At 44.7% G+C, this 16,059-nt stretch overlaps 1 protein-coding gene across 1 annotated transcript; it reads left to right on the forward strand.

Annotated features, from left to right (window-relative positions):
* The first annotated feature begins 9,688 nt into the window (after positions 1 to 9,688).
* GPHB5 (glycoprotein hormone subunit beta 5) lies at positions 9,689 to 11,821 on the forward strand. The gene is made up of 2 exons (XM_041476163.1): positions 9,689 to 9,892; positions 11,633 to 11,821. The coding sequence occupies exons 1-2, from the start codon at positions 9,689 to 9,691 to the stop codon at positions 11,819 to 11,821; spliced, it is 393 nt and encodes a 130-aa protein (XP_041332097.1).
* The last annotated feature ends 4,238 nt before the right edge of the window (positions 11,822 to 16,059 follow it).

The raw sequence follows: 16,059 nt of genomic DNA on the forward strand, positions 1-16,059 counted from the left end.
ACATTGAGGGGTTGGAACAGGTCTGGGGAAGGACAGCAGAGCTGGAGAAGGATCTGGAGCACACGTCCTCTGAGGAGCAGCTGAGGGAGCTGGGAGGCTCAGCCTGGAGAAAAGGAGGTTCAGGGGAGATCTTCTCACTCTCTCCAGCTCCCTGAAGGGAAGCTGTAGCCAGGTGGGGATGGGTCTGTTTTCCCAAGTAACAAGGAACAGGACAAAAGAAACCACCTCAAGTTGTGTCAGAGGACATTTAGATTGGGCTTTAGGAAAAATTTATTCACCCAAAGGGTGGTCAAGCACTGGCAGAGGCTGCTTGGGGAAATGAAATCACCATTCCTGGAGGTGTTTAAAATATTTGCAGACGTGGCAGTTGGGGACATGGTTTAGTGGTGGGCTTGGCAGTGCTGGATTAACAATTGGACTCAGTGATCTTAAAAGTATTTTCCATCCTTAATGATTCTGTGGTTTTACCTGTCCTTGTATGTGACTATTTTAGGCTGACCTCTGTGTGGGGTTTAGAGAGGTTGTTGTCTTTCTCTTCAGGTGCTGAGGAGAGGGCAGCAGAAGGAGTGGGGAGATGTATTCAGTGCTTCCAGTAATTTCCTATTTGCATGTGCCAAACAGAGAGATTCTGAATAACACCATGTCAGGGATGAAATGTCCTGAGCCTTTAAAAAAATTGTATGAAAATTCAGTGTCCAATGGCTTTGGTGATAAAATCCTTTTGACAATGATGTCAAGAAGACCACACTTAAAGCAGGGATCTATCCTTGGACTATGGTTTGAAGTTCCCACTTTCCTGTGACATGGAGAATCCTTTTTATTCCAGAGTTCCCTTTGGGTCAGGCAAAATCTGTGTTGCTCAGCCTGCAGCCACTGTCTGTTTCTTATACAGTAATTAGAAGGTTTGGGAAACCTTTGCCTGGACATGGTCCTGTGCATGCACTCAAACAACTTAAATGGGGGAAGAGAGCAGATTAGATAATTTTAATCTATCTGTCAACACTCTGGCTCCTTGGATTAAAAAAAATAAGGCAATTTCTCAGTTGAAGAAGGCTGTTCAACTGTGATGTGCAGAAGCTGCCATTGGTACCAGTCTCTTTAGAGACACATTATACCTCCACCAGTGCTCTCCATGCTGTGCAGGGAATGCCACCCAAAACAGGAAGATCAATGAATGTTGGGCTGTGGCTCTGGAGTTTGTTCTGTGTCTGCTTGGCATTCTGTGGCCAGCCTCTGTGAGGAGGGTTTTCTAAAGGAAGTCCAGATCAGCAGTTTTGCCCTTTCAGTGTCAGTGGAGATTTGGCCATTGTTAACCCCGGTAAATTTAACCTACAGTGCTTGTTGCTCTTGGGTGATGCTTTATAAAGGGTTCAGAAACTGGAGCCTGTAGGACACCTGATCCTTGACGCTAATTAAAGAGCCAAAACTTAAATTTAATTTTCTAGCCTTATGTTTGGAGTCAAACCCAGCATTTTATTACAATTTCAGCTTAATCTGTGAGTCATTTGTAATGCATTTTCCTTACAAAGCAACATCTGTATGTTGTATTCTTTACATGTCCAAGAAGTTCAGAGTCTTTTAGTACTTTGAGTCGAGTGGGAATCCCTGGGGTACAGTTTGGCACACACCTCTGCAAACATACCTTTTAGTCATTTACTGCTGGGTTAAAACCTAAATGGATGATCAAGGATTTAAGCAGCTGGATTTCAACATCTATTTGCCACATGCCAGCTGCAAGCAAAGCAAGAAATTATTATACTTAGCCATGATTTACATATTTGACCTTTGAACTTCAGAGGATATAGCTGACATTGTCAGAGTCAAATACTGTATGAAGCTCTGTGAAACATGAACCTTGCCTTGTTAGACTGTCTGATCTTTATAAATTAATGTCTGGTTTGAAAGTGTCTTTAAATGACAAAAGTGTTTTGTTTTTATCAGGATTTATCTTCTGATCTAATTAAAGCAGACATAGCTTACAAAGACTGCAGGATAAAAAGCATGCTTGAAGAAAGGCAGAGGTGTGTAGCATTAGCACCATAAAATTGATTTTGTGGTACTTTTTCCAGTTAATCTCTATTGATTAATCCATATGCAGGAGAGTGCAGGCTCTGACCTGAACTTTCAGCTCAGGTGAAATCGTTACTACTGTGATATCAAAATTTGTAAATAAGCTGTAAACTATAATGACTGATGTTAATTAGGAAGAAATTCTCCCCTGAGAGGGTGGTGAGACAATCACAGTGTGATGTGCCTGTGACAGTGATGCTCAGAGGTGAAAGATGGATCTTTGTTATCTCTCACTTTTCTTATCTTCCTCCCCATGTAATTCTTCAGTTGCTGATAAGTTGGTGACTCAAGACAGAAAACAGAAATCTGGGCAGCCTCTGATACCTCAGCTGTCTCTGTAGGGTGGTGGGGTTTGTTCCTGCCCTGCTGGAACATATTTTTCTTCCTGGCCTCTGTGAGCCCTGATGGTCCCATGACATGGGGTGAATCTGCACCCACAAGGAACTTGTTAAAATCAGTGGGAATAGGGTGAAGAACTGGCTCTGGAAATAGTCTGAGACTCAAAGTGTTGTCTGAGGTCCACATTTCCCCAGGGGGTAAAAAGAGATCAGGCTGGAAGATTTGGTTCTCTCTGCTTCTGACACTTCTTGCCTTGTCTGGGTCAATGCTGTGCCGAGGTTTGATTTGGCCAAGTGCCTCTCTGGGGTTTGGGACTCTGATCCTGTTTGGATCCTGGCTGGATTTTGATAAGTTCAATAGTTCTATGAGTTTATTCTGACAGGATTCACAGGAAGAGACAGTAGCTTTGTTTCAGGAGACTTCATTTCCAGCTTTGTCTAATTTGCAAACTTCACTCATCACGAAGGCAATGTTAAAAAGGGAGCATTAGCACTGGGGGTGATGTGAGTCACACAAGGTGTCTGTTCTCCAGTGCACTGGCCTTGAACAGTAGGGAAATTATTGAATTAAGGTAATGTATCTTTGAACTTCTGTGGTTTTGATTAAGAAGCTTCATCTTCAAATTCTGAGCCCAGAGCAGCTGTGTCATTGCTCATTAGTCTCTCCTAAAAGACTAAAATGTCTTTTCTAAAAAGACTATTAGAGGAGAGCTAATGAGTGCAGATGTGACTTGAGATAAAGTGGTTACTGTCAGCCACATGTTTGCATAGCATCTGTATTTATTGGAAAAATCTTTTCCACACTGTAAGGAACTCAGATCAAATCTCCAGGCAATTCCCTGGTGTACAATTAGAGAGCCCAGTTCTCTCTCCCATCAATATTTAGCTAATTCCATTGGATTTGAATCCTTGAATTCAGATTCTGGGCTGAATGTGATCAGCATCATCACCATGAAGGGACAGTTTCATAGGGAAGGACATGTGGCTGTGTTTGATGACAATGTGAGGGTGCACATGCTTCCAAAGTGCCCAAGAAAACTGAGAAGAATGTTTACCAACTGTGTGGTGAAGTGGAGTTTGATTGCTTACTATCAGAAGCTATATTTGACAAATACATCCTTCCAGAGCAAGGATATGGCACCCTTAAGAAATGAGTCTCCCTACTTTCCTAAGGATGATGACAAAGGAGTTCCACAGCCTGGGCTCAGTGCTGCACCTTTACTCTCCTCCTCATCCATCCTGGAGATGTGGTTTTGTGTTTGTCCCCTCACCATTTATATATCACAACACCTGAACCTTCAGGGAACTCCCCAGGAATGCCCCTGCTGCAGGTAAATTCTTCCTGCCAGTCAGTCTTTGAGAAATGTGTCTTCAGCAGCTGTTAATCTTTGCAGTAACTTACAGCCACAGTAGAGTAGGACTCTGGAATCAATATTTGCATTAGTTAGACTGGGACAGATATCAGACAAACTGGTCTGGTCTATCTTTTCGTTTAAATTTTTTATTTTAACATATTTTATTTTAAATTTTGCTATCCTTTGCCATGGGGTCAGGATGAATTTTGTTTGAACCTGTTATTTTCTTGACAATGGAGAGTCTCTACTTCCTTTTTTGCCTTTATATTTTTCCTTCTGATTTCTACTTGCGAAGCATTTTGCTCAAAGTTTAAGGGTTGAGAAACTAGCTTTGCTGAGGTACCCTGTATATAAACGTATAAAAAAGGAATTTTAGTAAATGTCTTCAAGCTATAGTTTTTGTCCATATAGTACCAAATCAGGTTTTTGTCCATATAGTATCAAATCAGGTTATGGATTTATCTTTATTGGAATTACCTTGTTTAGGGTGCAATACCTGTATGTTAGAGATGTGCACTACCAAATTTTAGAAACTTCAGCTCTTCTAGAGTCTGTAGGACCTTCATTAGTTCTCTTCTGGATTGAATCCATCATAGCTGCAGGCCTTTTTTAGCAGAAGAGTGTTATCTCTCCGGGATAGATGTGCCTCAAGCAAACTGTGGATTAGTGTTTTTTGTTACTGTTAAGCCTCACCCTTGGACTTCATTTTCCAAGTCTGATGGAAAAGGAAGAGAAGAATAGTGTCTGACAGATTCCTTATAACAGCCGTGCTGCTGAGGCAGTGTCTGTGCTGAAACAGCTGGGATTCTGCTGCAGTCAGCACAGAGCTTTTTCCCAGTATTTCAGATCTGCAGGGCTGGATTTTACAGGTGTGCTCACTGGGCTGCTCGGCCATTCCTAACACAGGTACCCCCACAGGCTGCAAGAAGGGTTTATCTCCTCTGTAAGGAGGCTCATTTCCCTGAGTACTGAGTGTGGTGTGATTTACTGCCACAGCAGCCTCAAGAAATCCTCTTTCCTGACTACATTCTTCTCCCCCTAATGCTCATTCAGCCGGTGCCAGCTTGTGTTGTGTTAAGCCCAGGAAGCAAAATGAGCAGAAAGTCTTTTAAAGCAGAAGTGGCTTTGTGTGCCCGAGACCTTCAGCAGGGACTGGTGTCCCATTGTCAGCAGGGAGAGCCCACATTTATCTCATTCCTGCCCGGGAACACATTTCCTGATGGTTGCATTTTGCTCCCGGCGCTTGCACTTGGCAGTGTTTCTGTCAGAGCCTTTCAAGGAGCTTTACTTGCTGCCTTTGATTTTCATTTACAGATCAGCCATGCCCTCTCAAGGTTAAACCTGCTTTGTCTGTCCCTTTACAAACCAACTCTTTGCATTCTTTCAAAATGTAGAAAATGACAGAAAGTCACACTCCAAGACAAACATGCAGCAGCTGTGGTGATGGATTAAACAATCTTAATGCACTTGTTTGAAATGCTGTTTTCAGGACATAAAGGTTATCTTTTTTTCAAAACTACCAGAAAAGAGTAAACAACCTATTGACATAAAGTCTGATGTTAACTTGTATAGGGAAAAGTTATTCTAGTGCTTTTTTTTTTTTTTTTATTTTTTTTCTGTGAGTTTATCAAATTACATCTAATGTTTATAGCTGTGTATCCTACCTGATAGTTTTATGATTCACTCTCTTCTAAACTGAACCTTAATCTCTTATGGGTGCCACCTCCTGTGAACTTGGCCAGCCATCCCACACCACCTTGATTCCTCACCAATTTCTCCTTCTGTCTTACCTTTGAACTAACACCCACCTTTCCAAACCCCTCCTGTGTGCAGTGTATTAAATATCTCCTGTCCAGTCACTGACTTTTCTTACCTGAATGGTCACCAGGTTCTTTTGGCCTACATGGCTCTGTGCAGTGCTTACCCTGTGCAGCCACTCATCATTGGTATTTCCCTTGGTCACTCTCATTAAATAGCTCATCTCAGCTCCTTTCTCATGATCAACCCGATTTGAGATCCCACTGGTGTATTTATTGATTAACTTAAACGAGATAAACTCACAGAACAGTAAGACAGCAAAAACTCTGCATGGGAAAAAGTTAGCACTCAGGCTTTTCACACAACACAATGCAAATCCTTCAGGAATAGGTGTCTGTCCCACAAACAGACAGGATTTTCTAGAGACAGAATAAGTGAGAGTCTGCAATTTCCCTTTTGTTTCACTCTAAGAGGCCGTTCAGTACAAATGGAGATGAGAGAACAGGATCTTACTTAGCTGGAGTCACTGAAACCAAGCTGAATTACACAAAAACTCCAGCACCTGGTTTTTTAATCCAGCGAAGAAGAGGGATCTGTCAAAACTGGTTCATCTGCCATCTGGCACTTATTTCCTTTACCTGCCTCTAATCTTGGGCTGATGTTTGCTGGTACATTTCCAGAATCAAATAAAGGGGACTTAAGCTCAGTATTTTTACTTTTACATGCTTTCCCCATAAGTCAGGAACTTTTAAACGGTATATTTTTGAAAAAGCTTTAAAAGTTTATTTTCTAGCTTTATTTTTGTTCAGTGAAAATTACAGAAAAGTAGTTTTAGGGTTATTTTAGTGGAAAGTGATAATTTTAGATCAGTGACAGGACTTGGGCTGATCCTCTTGACTTCCTTGTGATCTCATTTGTCTTTGAATTTCCTGCTTTTCCCTGTTGGTTTCATTGGGGGAAAAAGGTGTCTGAGACATTGGTGATCTGATGGAGACATTTACAACACCTCCATTCAACATTCCACCTCCAAAATCTCACCTGATCACCCTTCACTTGAATCTGGAGTCATTTACTGCCAGTGAGACTGGGAACAACAATGAGGGAGAATACAGGGATAGATTTTAAACAACCCCTCCCTCCTAACTTTTCAAATTTTTTATTAAAAATTCTGCTCCTTCTTTTTTTTTAAATTTTTTTATTATTCTTTTGGTGTCTGTTAAGTGAATTAATTATTTGAAGTAGCTGTTTCCCATGTCATGATGGTAATATGGCAACAACACTAAATGCCTGCTGTTTTTCTGTTTTTCAGACAGTCCCTTCCCTCTTTCACTTGTTCCAATCACTGTTTCCTAATTTAGACAGAAAAGGTAGACCTTGAGAGTAAATAACCAGCCTTTTGCATTCCAGCTTGTGTGGCTGCTCCAAGCTGAATAATGAAACCCAGCAAGTGCTCTGGGGTTCCCAGGGCTCTGAGAACAAGTGGGAGCTCTGCTGCTGCACCAAATGTGGTCAGACCCTGGCAGAGAAACAAGGACCTTGAGCCATGGGTTATTTACCCTGAAAAAGGGAGAGCACCATTGTGGTGTACCTTGTTTGGTCCTGAATGGTTCAATATCTCTTTTCCTCAATGTCAATTTGCTCTTTTCCATAGCTCATACTACAGAAAACCTGAATGCAATCCATCAGAAGTATGTATGGAATATTTGTAAGGTAAATTAACCAGCTCATAGTAATCACTGCTTCATATTTGATAAGATGCATGTTCTGAACATCAACAGATGCTGTTTTGCTTGGTTGTTGTGGTTTTTTTCCCTCTACTCTTTTTTTGATTTCTATGTATTTTGTTTTTCCCTCTAAGACATTGTAGCATGGACTTTATTTGCATCAAGGTTTCCCCTGTGTTTTCTGTTCTCATGACTGGGTTGTATTGCTGTGCCTGCCTCTGACAGCATCATCCTGAGAGCTCCATAATCCCTGACACTTGGCCTGTCTTTCCTGGATTGTTCTGAGTCCAGGAGCTGGGAAGTCACTGTCCATCCATGGTGGAAAGGAAGGCAGCTGGCTTTCTCCAGGCCACTGAGCTAATGGCTGCACTTCTTTCTCCCATTCATCTTTTATGAACTCACTGACCAGCAAATTTTTCACAGAACCAAGTTCCTCATCTGCTCCCTGTCCTGTGGACAGCTGAGAATTGGGTTTGCACAGTGAAGAGAGTGGACAATGATTTCTAAATTTCCTTTCACAGTGGAGCTCACCTGTGTTTCAGCTGCCTCACTCACCAAGAGAACGCTTTCTTTCCTTGCAAGCTCTCACGTTCTCGCCCCATCCCTTGCCCTTGCTTGTACAGAGAAATCTAGTAAAAAAGATTTTCTGCAGTTGACAAAAATCCAGGCAATTTTTTGTACAAGTATCTGAGAAGTTTCCCTTGAGGATGTTTACTTAGGGCTTGTTAATTACAGGGGTAATGATAATGTCAGAGCCAGCTTCCAATTCCTTCACAAAGGTGTTGATATTCCATTATGGAAAAGAAGATCCATTTTGCCCCAGTGCATGCTCATAATTTCACTCACCGAGATACTCCTTTTTTGATCAGGTTATGAAACAATAAACTGCAATAACAATAATTCCCTTGAAGCTAATCACTGCTGGAAAGGGGAGCCTTGCTTTACAGTCAATGGCTTTGATGCCTTGGGTGGTTCAAGTAAGGATCTGCCTTGATTGACAAGACCCTGTCTATAAATTTGAGCAATTAGACATCCCAGTAGCAGCTGCTGGGGAGATCTACTGGTCACAAAGCTGACAGAAATTGCAGTGCAGGTCTCCTGCTGCTCACTCTGACATCCTGAAACACCATCTGCAATTTAAAACTGCAAAAGGCATTCTGACTCCAACGAGTTAGGTGAGTGCATGTCCGTGTTTGCTCCCTGTCATGGCTCTGGCTCATGAATAAAGCAGCAGGATTTGCTAAAGTGGCAAAGGATAAATGTTTGATTTGTTCTGAAGTTTGTCTATTTTGCTCTACATATACTTTTTTAAAAATAAGGAATTTTAGGATTTTTTTATCCCGTTGAAGGTTATTTATAATCATACTCTCTTTAATCTCATGTAAGACTCTAGTGTATAAATGGTGACATATATGATGCAAACATCACATGCTGATCTGCAGCTCTGATTTAGCAAATTTAAATCATTTTGTTTAAGAGGAGCCTAGAGACTCAAGCATCAGTCAAGCAAATGGCAGTCCCAGCTCACTTAATTTTGTTCTGTCCAGCTGAGGACAGACCCCAGCACACACCAGTCTGTGCCCCATGCAGTAGCTGACTTTCTCAAATTTCAGTGTCAAGTCTGGTGTTTCTAAGACAGATGTATTTAAATGCAGTGATAGTATGTGAATTGTAAAATGGACCTTGTGGCTCAGAGTATTTCCCAGCTCTCTTTTTTTTTGACAGAAAAGCTGTTCCAGAGAGGTTGCTCACTTTCTTTGCTGAGACAGAAGGTCAACAGGTATCAGAGGGTCTTGGTGGGTGCTGGGCTGCTCAGGTGTGAGGAGTCCAGGGTTCCTGGTCACCTTGGCCAGGTCCCCGCTGTCTGCCCAGCTCTGATCGCTGGCGTGGCAGCCTGGGCTGGCTCTGTGCTGAAGGGACAGCCAGCCCCTCTGGCTGCAGCCCTGGGAGAGGGAGGAACGGCATCAATGCGCTGGGTGCTGGTCCTGGCAACTCCAGCAATGGAGATGCTGAGACTGTAGCACAAATTCAGGGATGCTTGGCTCCCAGCTGTGCAGCTCGTGGCTTTGTGTGAGCTCAGGACAGCCCAAGCAGGGTGGTAGAAAGGCATATGCTGCAAAACAAACGTGCAGTATGGAGATTTCAGTGGGGTTGGAGCATGGGCTGGTGATTTTGTGTTTTCCAGGCAAAGTCCCACTGCTCTGCAGGGAAAGCCTTCACACTGCTGCATTTTGTGACAGACCTTTTTACTGAGATTTTCCACTTCTGGGAGTAGTGACCCCTCATTCCTCCATCAGCGCCTCTTCTCCCAGGCTGAGTGAGGATGAGGTCTGAGGGAGGAAGGGCTGCCCCCGCTTCAGCTGAGCCCATCCACTTGCACTTCTTGCCTGCTGGTCTCTGCTGGCTCTCCCAATCCTCCCGTCCTCTCCCCTCTGCCCTCAGCATGAAGCTCCCCTGGCTGATCCCGGGAGCTCTCCTTGTCCTGCTGCTGCCCGGCCGCGCCGCCGCCGCCAAGGCCTCGGCGCTGGACCTGCGGACGTTCGTGGGCTGTGCCGTGAGGGAATTCACCTTCATGGCCAGGAAAGCCGGCTGCCGCGGGCTCCGGGTCACCACGGACGCCTGCTGGGGACGCTGCGAGACCTGGGAGGTGAGGCTGTGACCCAGAGACACCCCTGGCTGGTGCTTGCCCCTCAGAAAAGCCCTCTGAGGACACCCACCCGCAGTGCCCATGGCCCCCTGGCAGCCCTGTCCCCTCCCTCCTGCCGCTGCCCCACAGGGGAATGGAAGCCATGTGATGATATTAATGAAGCACTTATGTAATGCTCTTACTACGCACTCTGAAAGCCTCTTACAGCTTGAATACTTAAGGAGAGGGGGACTTTATTACTTCGCTTGAAAAAGAAAAAAGTATTCCTTGGAGATTAAGATGGAGCTCCCAATTACTGGGTAATATTTTGTTCCAAAAAGTAGATCCCAAAGATAATGTCTGTTTCTAATTTGGTCCTGTTTTAAGTCACAGCCCTGTACAAATATTAAGTACTTAAGTTTTAGGGGTGTGCAGAAGGAGAAAGAAGGAGCATAAGTACATCCACACATATGTCAGTGAACAAGTTTCTGACTGTCTTTGCCGTTCAGCAACTGGAAAGCTCAAGGGGCCAATCCCCGTTTAATTTGTTCAGAAAACCTTGAGTGACTCAGAGGGATTTTGTCCACATGAAGACAAGGATTCTACATAAGTGACCAGAGGAGGAGCAGGGTCTGTGTGCCAGCCCTGACTCCCGTTCTTCATGACTTGGTGGGATGAGGGGAAATGCCACCAGGGCCACATTCCATGCTGGGATAAGGTGCCTGTGAGGGATTTCTTGATCCCTGCTCCCCCCTACTCCCAAGCTCAGACCTTGCAGCCTCTCCTGCTGTACTGCAGTACCCCTGGGGTGTAGCTCAGCTGGATGCACCTGGCTGTGGGTTCAACAGCTTCCAGAAGGCACCATGATGTGCTTGGATGGGCCTTTGTAAGAGGGAGGGTTTCTGCACATCTTCTTGCTGAAATGTTGTATTTGTTCTCTCCCACTTCTTGGTTCCCAGGGAGGGCTCTTAGCACAGCACAGAGGCAATGAAAGAAATTAAAATGTGTCCTGGCTGGGAGACATTAGGCAGTGGGCTGCCATTACTGTGTGTGCTGCCCATTCCTGGAGTCTTTGGAAAATGAGTGCCCCTATTAAGGAGAAACTGATTTTTCAGCAAAACCAATGTCACTGTGATCCCGCATGGCAGAGTGGGTTTCAAGGCTTTCTCCCATCATCTTCTGATGGCTGAGGTCTCTGGCTAAGCTGATTTTCTCCAGAGGAATTGCAGACTTCTCTGCTGGCTGCTGTGCCAAGATCTTTCCCCACAGTGTACAGCCACTGGGATTTGTGGGAAGTGCAGCCTGACAGGGAAGACTGGTCTGGCTGAGAAAAAAACCCAGCCCTTGGCACCTGGATGCACCCCTGCTCTTAGGCAGCTTGTGCACACGAAGGGTTTCCAGCAGAATGTGTTTGATGGAAAATCAGTGCTCTTGGAAAAAGCAGCTGCTTTTGGCAGCATTTGATCGAAACACTCATACTCTGCTAAAAACCAGCTTTTGGGATAATCTTTTGTCTTCCTTCAAGCAGGTTTTAATTGGAGCTTTATGCTTTAAGCAAACTGAAACACATACATGCACCCACTCCCCTCCATGGCAGGACTCCAAGAGGCAAATGTTGAAGGATGTAGCCTAAAATTTATTTCCATGGCCCCTTCCACCTGATCCAGTAGCTCCTCTATTCTCACAAAATCCCCTTGAGGAAACCGGGGCTCCAGATGTTTGTCTTGCATCTTGCCTGAGACCAGAATCTCTGTCCCACAGAAACCTATCCTGGAGCCTCCTTACATCGAGTCCCACCACCGGATCTGCACCTACAACGAGACCAGGATGGTGACGGTGAAGCTGCCCAGGTGTGCCCCTGACGTGGACCCCTTCTACACCTACCCGGTGGCCATCCGCTGTGACTGTGACATCTGCTCCACTGCCACCACCGAGTGTGAGACCTACTGACCTCCTGTCCCAGCTTAGGCAAGGAGGGGACAAATTCTCCCCCAGCTTCATACCCTTGGTACCTCCATCCTTCTGGAGGGTTTAAATCAGCCCAGAATTTCTCCCTGTAATGCTCCTGCTCACTGATTTTTCTGGGCAGATGAAGCTTAATCCCCTCTCCTCATGCTGCTCAAAGCATTATTGCTGTAGAAACCCACATCCTTACAATAGCAAATCCTGTGGTAAAAAGAAATGTTGCAGTTTCCCTTCTTCCTCATGAGCTTTTCACTCTGTGTGACCTTTCTCGCTGCACAAAGTGTACATGGACTGAACAGCCACTGGGGTGTGGAAATACCCCTCAAAGGGTATTTCCACACCCCAGGAAGGAGCATTGCCTCCTCCACAACAGCCTGATTCATCTGGGGTTTAGCTTCTTCCCAGTAACATAAATGCAGTTACCAACACTTCCACCACCTCCCCCTCCCAGCCCCATTAGTTAATCTTACCCTGCAGTCATTCAGGAATAACAGTCAAAGAAAAAGGTCTCAAGGCCAATGAAATGGAAATAAGTATTCAGATCACTACCTTGAAATTAGGGAGAATGCATACTCAGCCCTGACTCAGCCAAGGACTTAAGCTCATGATTAAGTGTTTTTTTTTAATATCAGTGGACTTTTACAGTTAAGCATGTATTTCAGTGCTTTGCTTTATTGGAGCTATTTTGTTGGAAAAAAAATTACCTCACAAGGGACAATTCCTGAAAAAAAGAAAAAAAAGAGAGATACACATTATGTGCAGAACCGTCTGCTTTTGTCCAGGGATTGGAGGGGAAATAGCTTCACGTGGAATCAGTGAGACTCTGCAGAGCCCAAGGCATCTCTCCTGACAATTTCCAGAGTCAGAGGGACCAAGCCAAAATGCAACGATCATGGTTTGGTTTAGCAAGCCCCTGGCTGAGGTGGTGGGAAAGAGGGAGCTAAGGAAGGGTGTTCCCACAGCTCCCTGAGCTGCTCAGCTCCGTGGAGACCTGCTCCTCTGAGGGTGCACAAAGAGCTGGGAAACAGCCAGATGTGCTTGCAGCAAAGCTGTGGAGTGTCCAGTAATGGTGGGTGGGACAAATCCAGCACAGGAAAGAGAGCAGACGTTCCACAGGACACTTCACACCTCCTCAGACCCACTCTTTACAAACCAGGGGGACACCTGGGACCTGCCACAAGAGCCCCCTGTGACCACAACCACACAAAGTGCCTTTCTTCCCTGGTTCCCACCTGCAGGAGGACACACTCGTATTCATCCCTCATTTCTCCGCTGAGCAAAATTGGAAATTAAGTGAATGAAGGAAGATTTGCCAAGTGGGAGAGGCCCAAAGGAACTCACAAAACAAAGACACCTTCTCAGATAGCCATTAGGAGAGAATTGCTGCTCAGAGTAATACCTGCACCTGTCTCTCCCACTCAGTGCCTTGTCTCCTGGATGCAGTCACTTTCATTTACAGAGATGCTTGCTTGAAGTTACCCCAGGTGTCCTGTCCACACTGAGACAGATTAAATTTAACCCATAATTTATTGGTTGATATAATTTTTTTATCTGTAAAAGCTGTACTATGACTGAGTAGGAAGATCACCCTACTTTCTGTAATTCTGAATAGAGACTGCTCTATCCAACAGCAGGAGAAGCAGTTTTTTTTTGCTGATGGAGAGTTTAACTACCCTTTAAAAAGTCCTCATGTTTTGTTTCAAATTGCACCTCCCTGTCTCTCTGATATTGTCAATTGTCATTACAGTTATTATGGGAAACCTGCAAATTGCTTTGTGTCCTTAATAAACCTCAAAACTGTAGTATGAAAGCAATTTCAAGCAATGTGTCTGCCCTTTTCTCTGTGTAGAGATTTCTCACGTAGAATATCTATAAGCTCCTACAAACTCTTTTCCAGAGCTGTGAACACCTGCAAAACATCTCCTTGGTGTGAAGTCATTTCCTTCACTGAGTTTCTCTGATGGAGTCTGGCTGTGCTGCAGTCTCAGGATTAGCAGCAGGGTTAGAAAGTGGCAGACTTCCTTCCTTTACAGCCAGCAGGAAGCCAGGGCTGTACCTGAACATGGTGGGACAGTAGAAACCTCAGCAAGTGATCAGAACAAAACACTGCAGGGTGGGAAAAGGGTTTTGACTGATGCAGCCAGCCTGGGCAACAGACAGGGGAGTTGGGAAGGATGCATTGACTGAAACCAAGTCAGCAGAATGCCACTTTGAGATGATCTTTCAAGGAGGAGAGCAAAAGAGATGCTGTGGATCTGCCCTGGGTGACAGAAGCTCAATCAACACCAGACTGCAAATGTGGAACTTTCCCCACTGAAGTTATTATGCTGGTAGGTCCTAACTCTGTTAAATTCACATCAATTTTCATACTTAAAATCACAGAATAGTTTGAGTTGTTTCTAGTCCAGCCTGCCTGCAAAGAGCAGGAACATCTTCCACCAGACCAGATTCCTCAGAGCCCTGTCCTACCTCACCTAGAATGTTTCCAGGGATGGGGCATCCATCACCTCTCTAGCCAGTGTTTCACCATCCTCACTGAAAAAACTTGTATAAATCAACCCTCTTTTTTTTAAAACCATTACTCCTTGTCCTGTCACAACTTGTGACCAGATCTTTAATTTTCACATCCTTAATTCTGCAGCTGGGGTGGTACATCCTGCCCAGAATTAGTAGGCAGCTAACACAGCCCACATATTTCAGAGCATGAGAAGCTTCTTCCCAGACAAACATCACCTCCTTGGGAGCATTTTAATGCTCTTTAATGCCATGGATTTAGATGCCACCACCCAACCTGTCGAAAGCAGTTGAGCAGCTTGTCTTTGGTATGTGTGTGCAAGGAGTGTTTGTCACAAGGGCAGTGACACCTCAGGTATTCTCTCTCCCACGAAAAGCAGTGGATTTCTTTGTGTCTCAGTTTCCCTTTTGGACACGGGGGATGATGCTGCAGATGTTTTTTTCCTCTCTACAGTGTGTTCTGCAGTATGTGGGCTGTGAGGCCCCTTGTGCCCAGTCACATCTGTATCCTTCAGGGCACTCAGTGCCTCAGGTTTATTGTAGCTCATTGAACCTGAACAGCAATGGTCACTGCCATGCAGTTCTTTGATTTGCCAAAATACCCTCCTGTTCCATGGCAGCCACAGTAGTCCAGTGGCCCTGGAAGCTCAGCTCCCCTGCAGCTGGTGTGCCCAGCCCCAATGACCATGCCAGAAATCAGTGTATTTACCCCACTACAGAGCTGAGTTGCCATGAGAGGGAAGATAGGATGCCTCCCTGGATGGGTGTTCCCTGCACTGACTGGGTTTCTCTTTGGGAGATGGGACAGGCAGCTGCCTCCTGCTCTCATTGTATCCACATGAAAACACAGGAACCAGCACCCAGGCTCAGAGCAAAGCCTGTCTCCCCCAACATCCTGCCAGGGAGTGTAGCCAGCCGTGGGTATTCAGGGAAATGTGAAAGCATCAGGGCTGCATGGCTCCATCCTTCCCCTGGTTACATCCACCCAGCCTTATCTGGCAGCAATTTAGGAATTTTCTGCTCTGGGGATTCCTTTGGCACATTGCTGTTAACCCCAGACATGTGGGTCCTCTGTGCCACTTCTTCCCAGATAAAATCAGACCACGGAAAGTCTGGTGAGTAATGCCACCTTCCTCTGGGGGAAGGTGAATAAAATATATTCCAGGCTATATGCTGTGCCCTTTTGGATTGCCCTGGCTCCTCTGAGGATGTGTCCATTTATAGCAGCCAGGGATTTGGGCTGCAGTGCCTTTTTATTAGGAATAAACCTTGATATGCTTTGTCTTTTCTCTGCAAGTGCTGCAGGCAGGGCTAGTTAAACCCGCTGAGGTTCACAAGCTGCAGGAACATGAAAAGAACCTTCCTCTGGTGAAACTTGCTTTGGTCCAACCAAGATGAGGGATGTTGTTTGGGACTGGTGGGATTTCTAGGCTTAACTTAAAGACCAGACCAGCTGGTCAATGAGATTTCTTCTTGTCTTGAAATGAATTTTAATGAACAGATGGGTAACAAAGGCTTTTTTTTTTTTTTCCTTTGGTAATTAATTTTGTAATTTAAATCTTGAAATGAACTTTAATGAACAGATGGGTAACAAAGGCTTTTTTTTTTTTCCTTTGGTAATTAATTTTGTAATTTAAAAAGAATAACAAGATCCACATCTCTGCACTGGAAGACTGGAGCCAGTCATATTCTTATTTCCAGACCAGCAG

This window comes from Pyrgilauda ruficollis, unplaced genomic scaffold (genome assembly GCF_017590135.1).
Source record: "Pyrgilauda ruficollis isolate IOZ18807 unplaced genomic scaffold, ASM1759013v1 scaffold38, whole genome shotgun sequence".
Classification (NCBI taxonomy): domain Eukaryota; kingdom Metazoa; phylum Chordata; class Aves; order Passeriformes; family Passeridae; genus Pyrgilauda; species Pyrgilauda ruficollis.

Coding starts and splice junctions, on each gene's coding strand:
- GPHB5 (XM_041476163.1), top strand. CDS start 9,689: ATGAAGCTCCCCTGGCTGATCCCGGGAGCTCTCCTTGTCCTGCTGCTG. Junction 9,893..11,632: donor GACGCTGCGAGACCTGGGAG/GTGAGGCTGTGA, acceptor TCTGTCCCACAG/AAACCTATCCTGGAGCCTCC.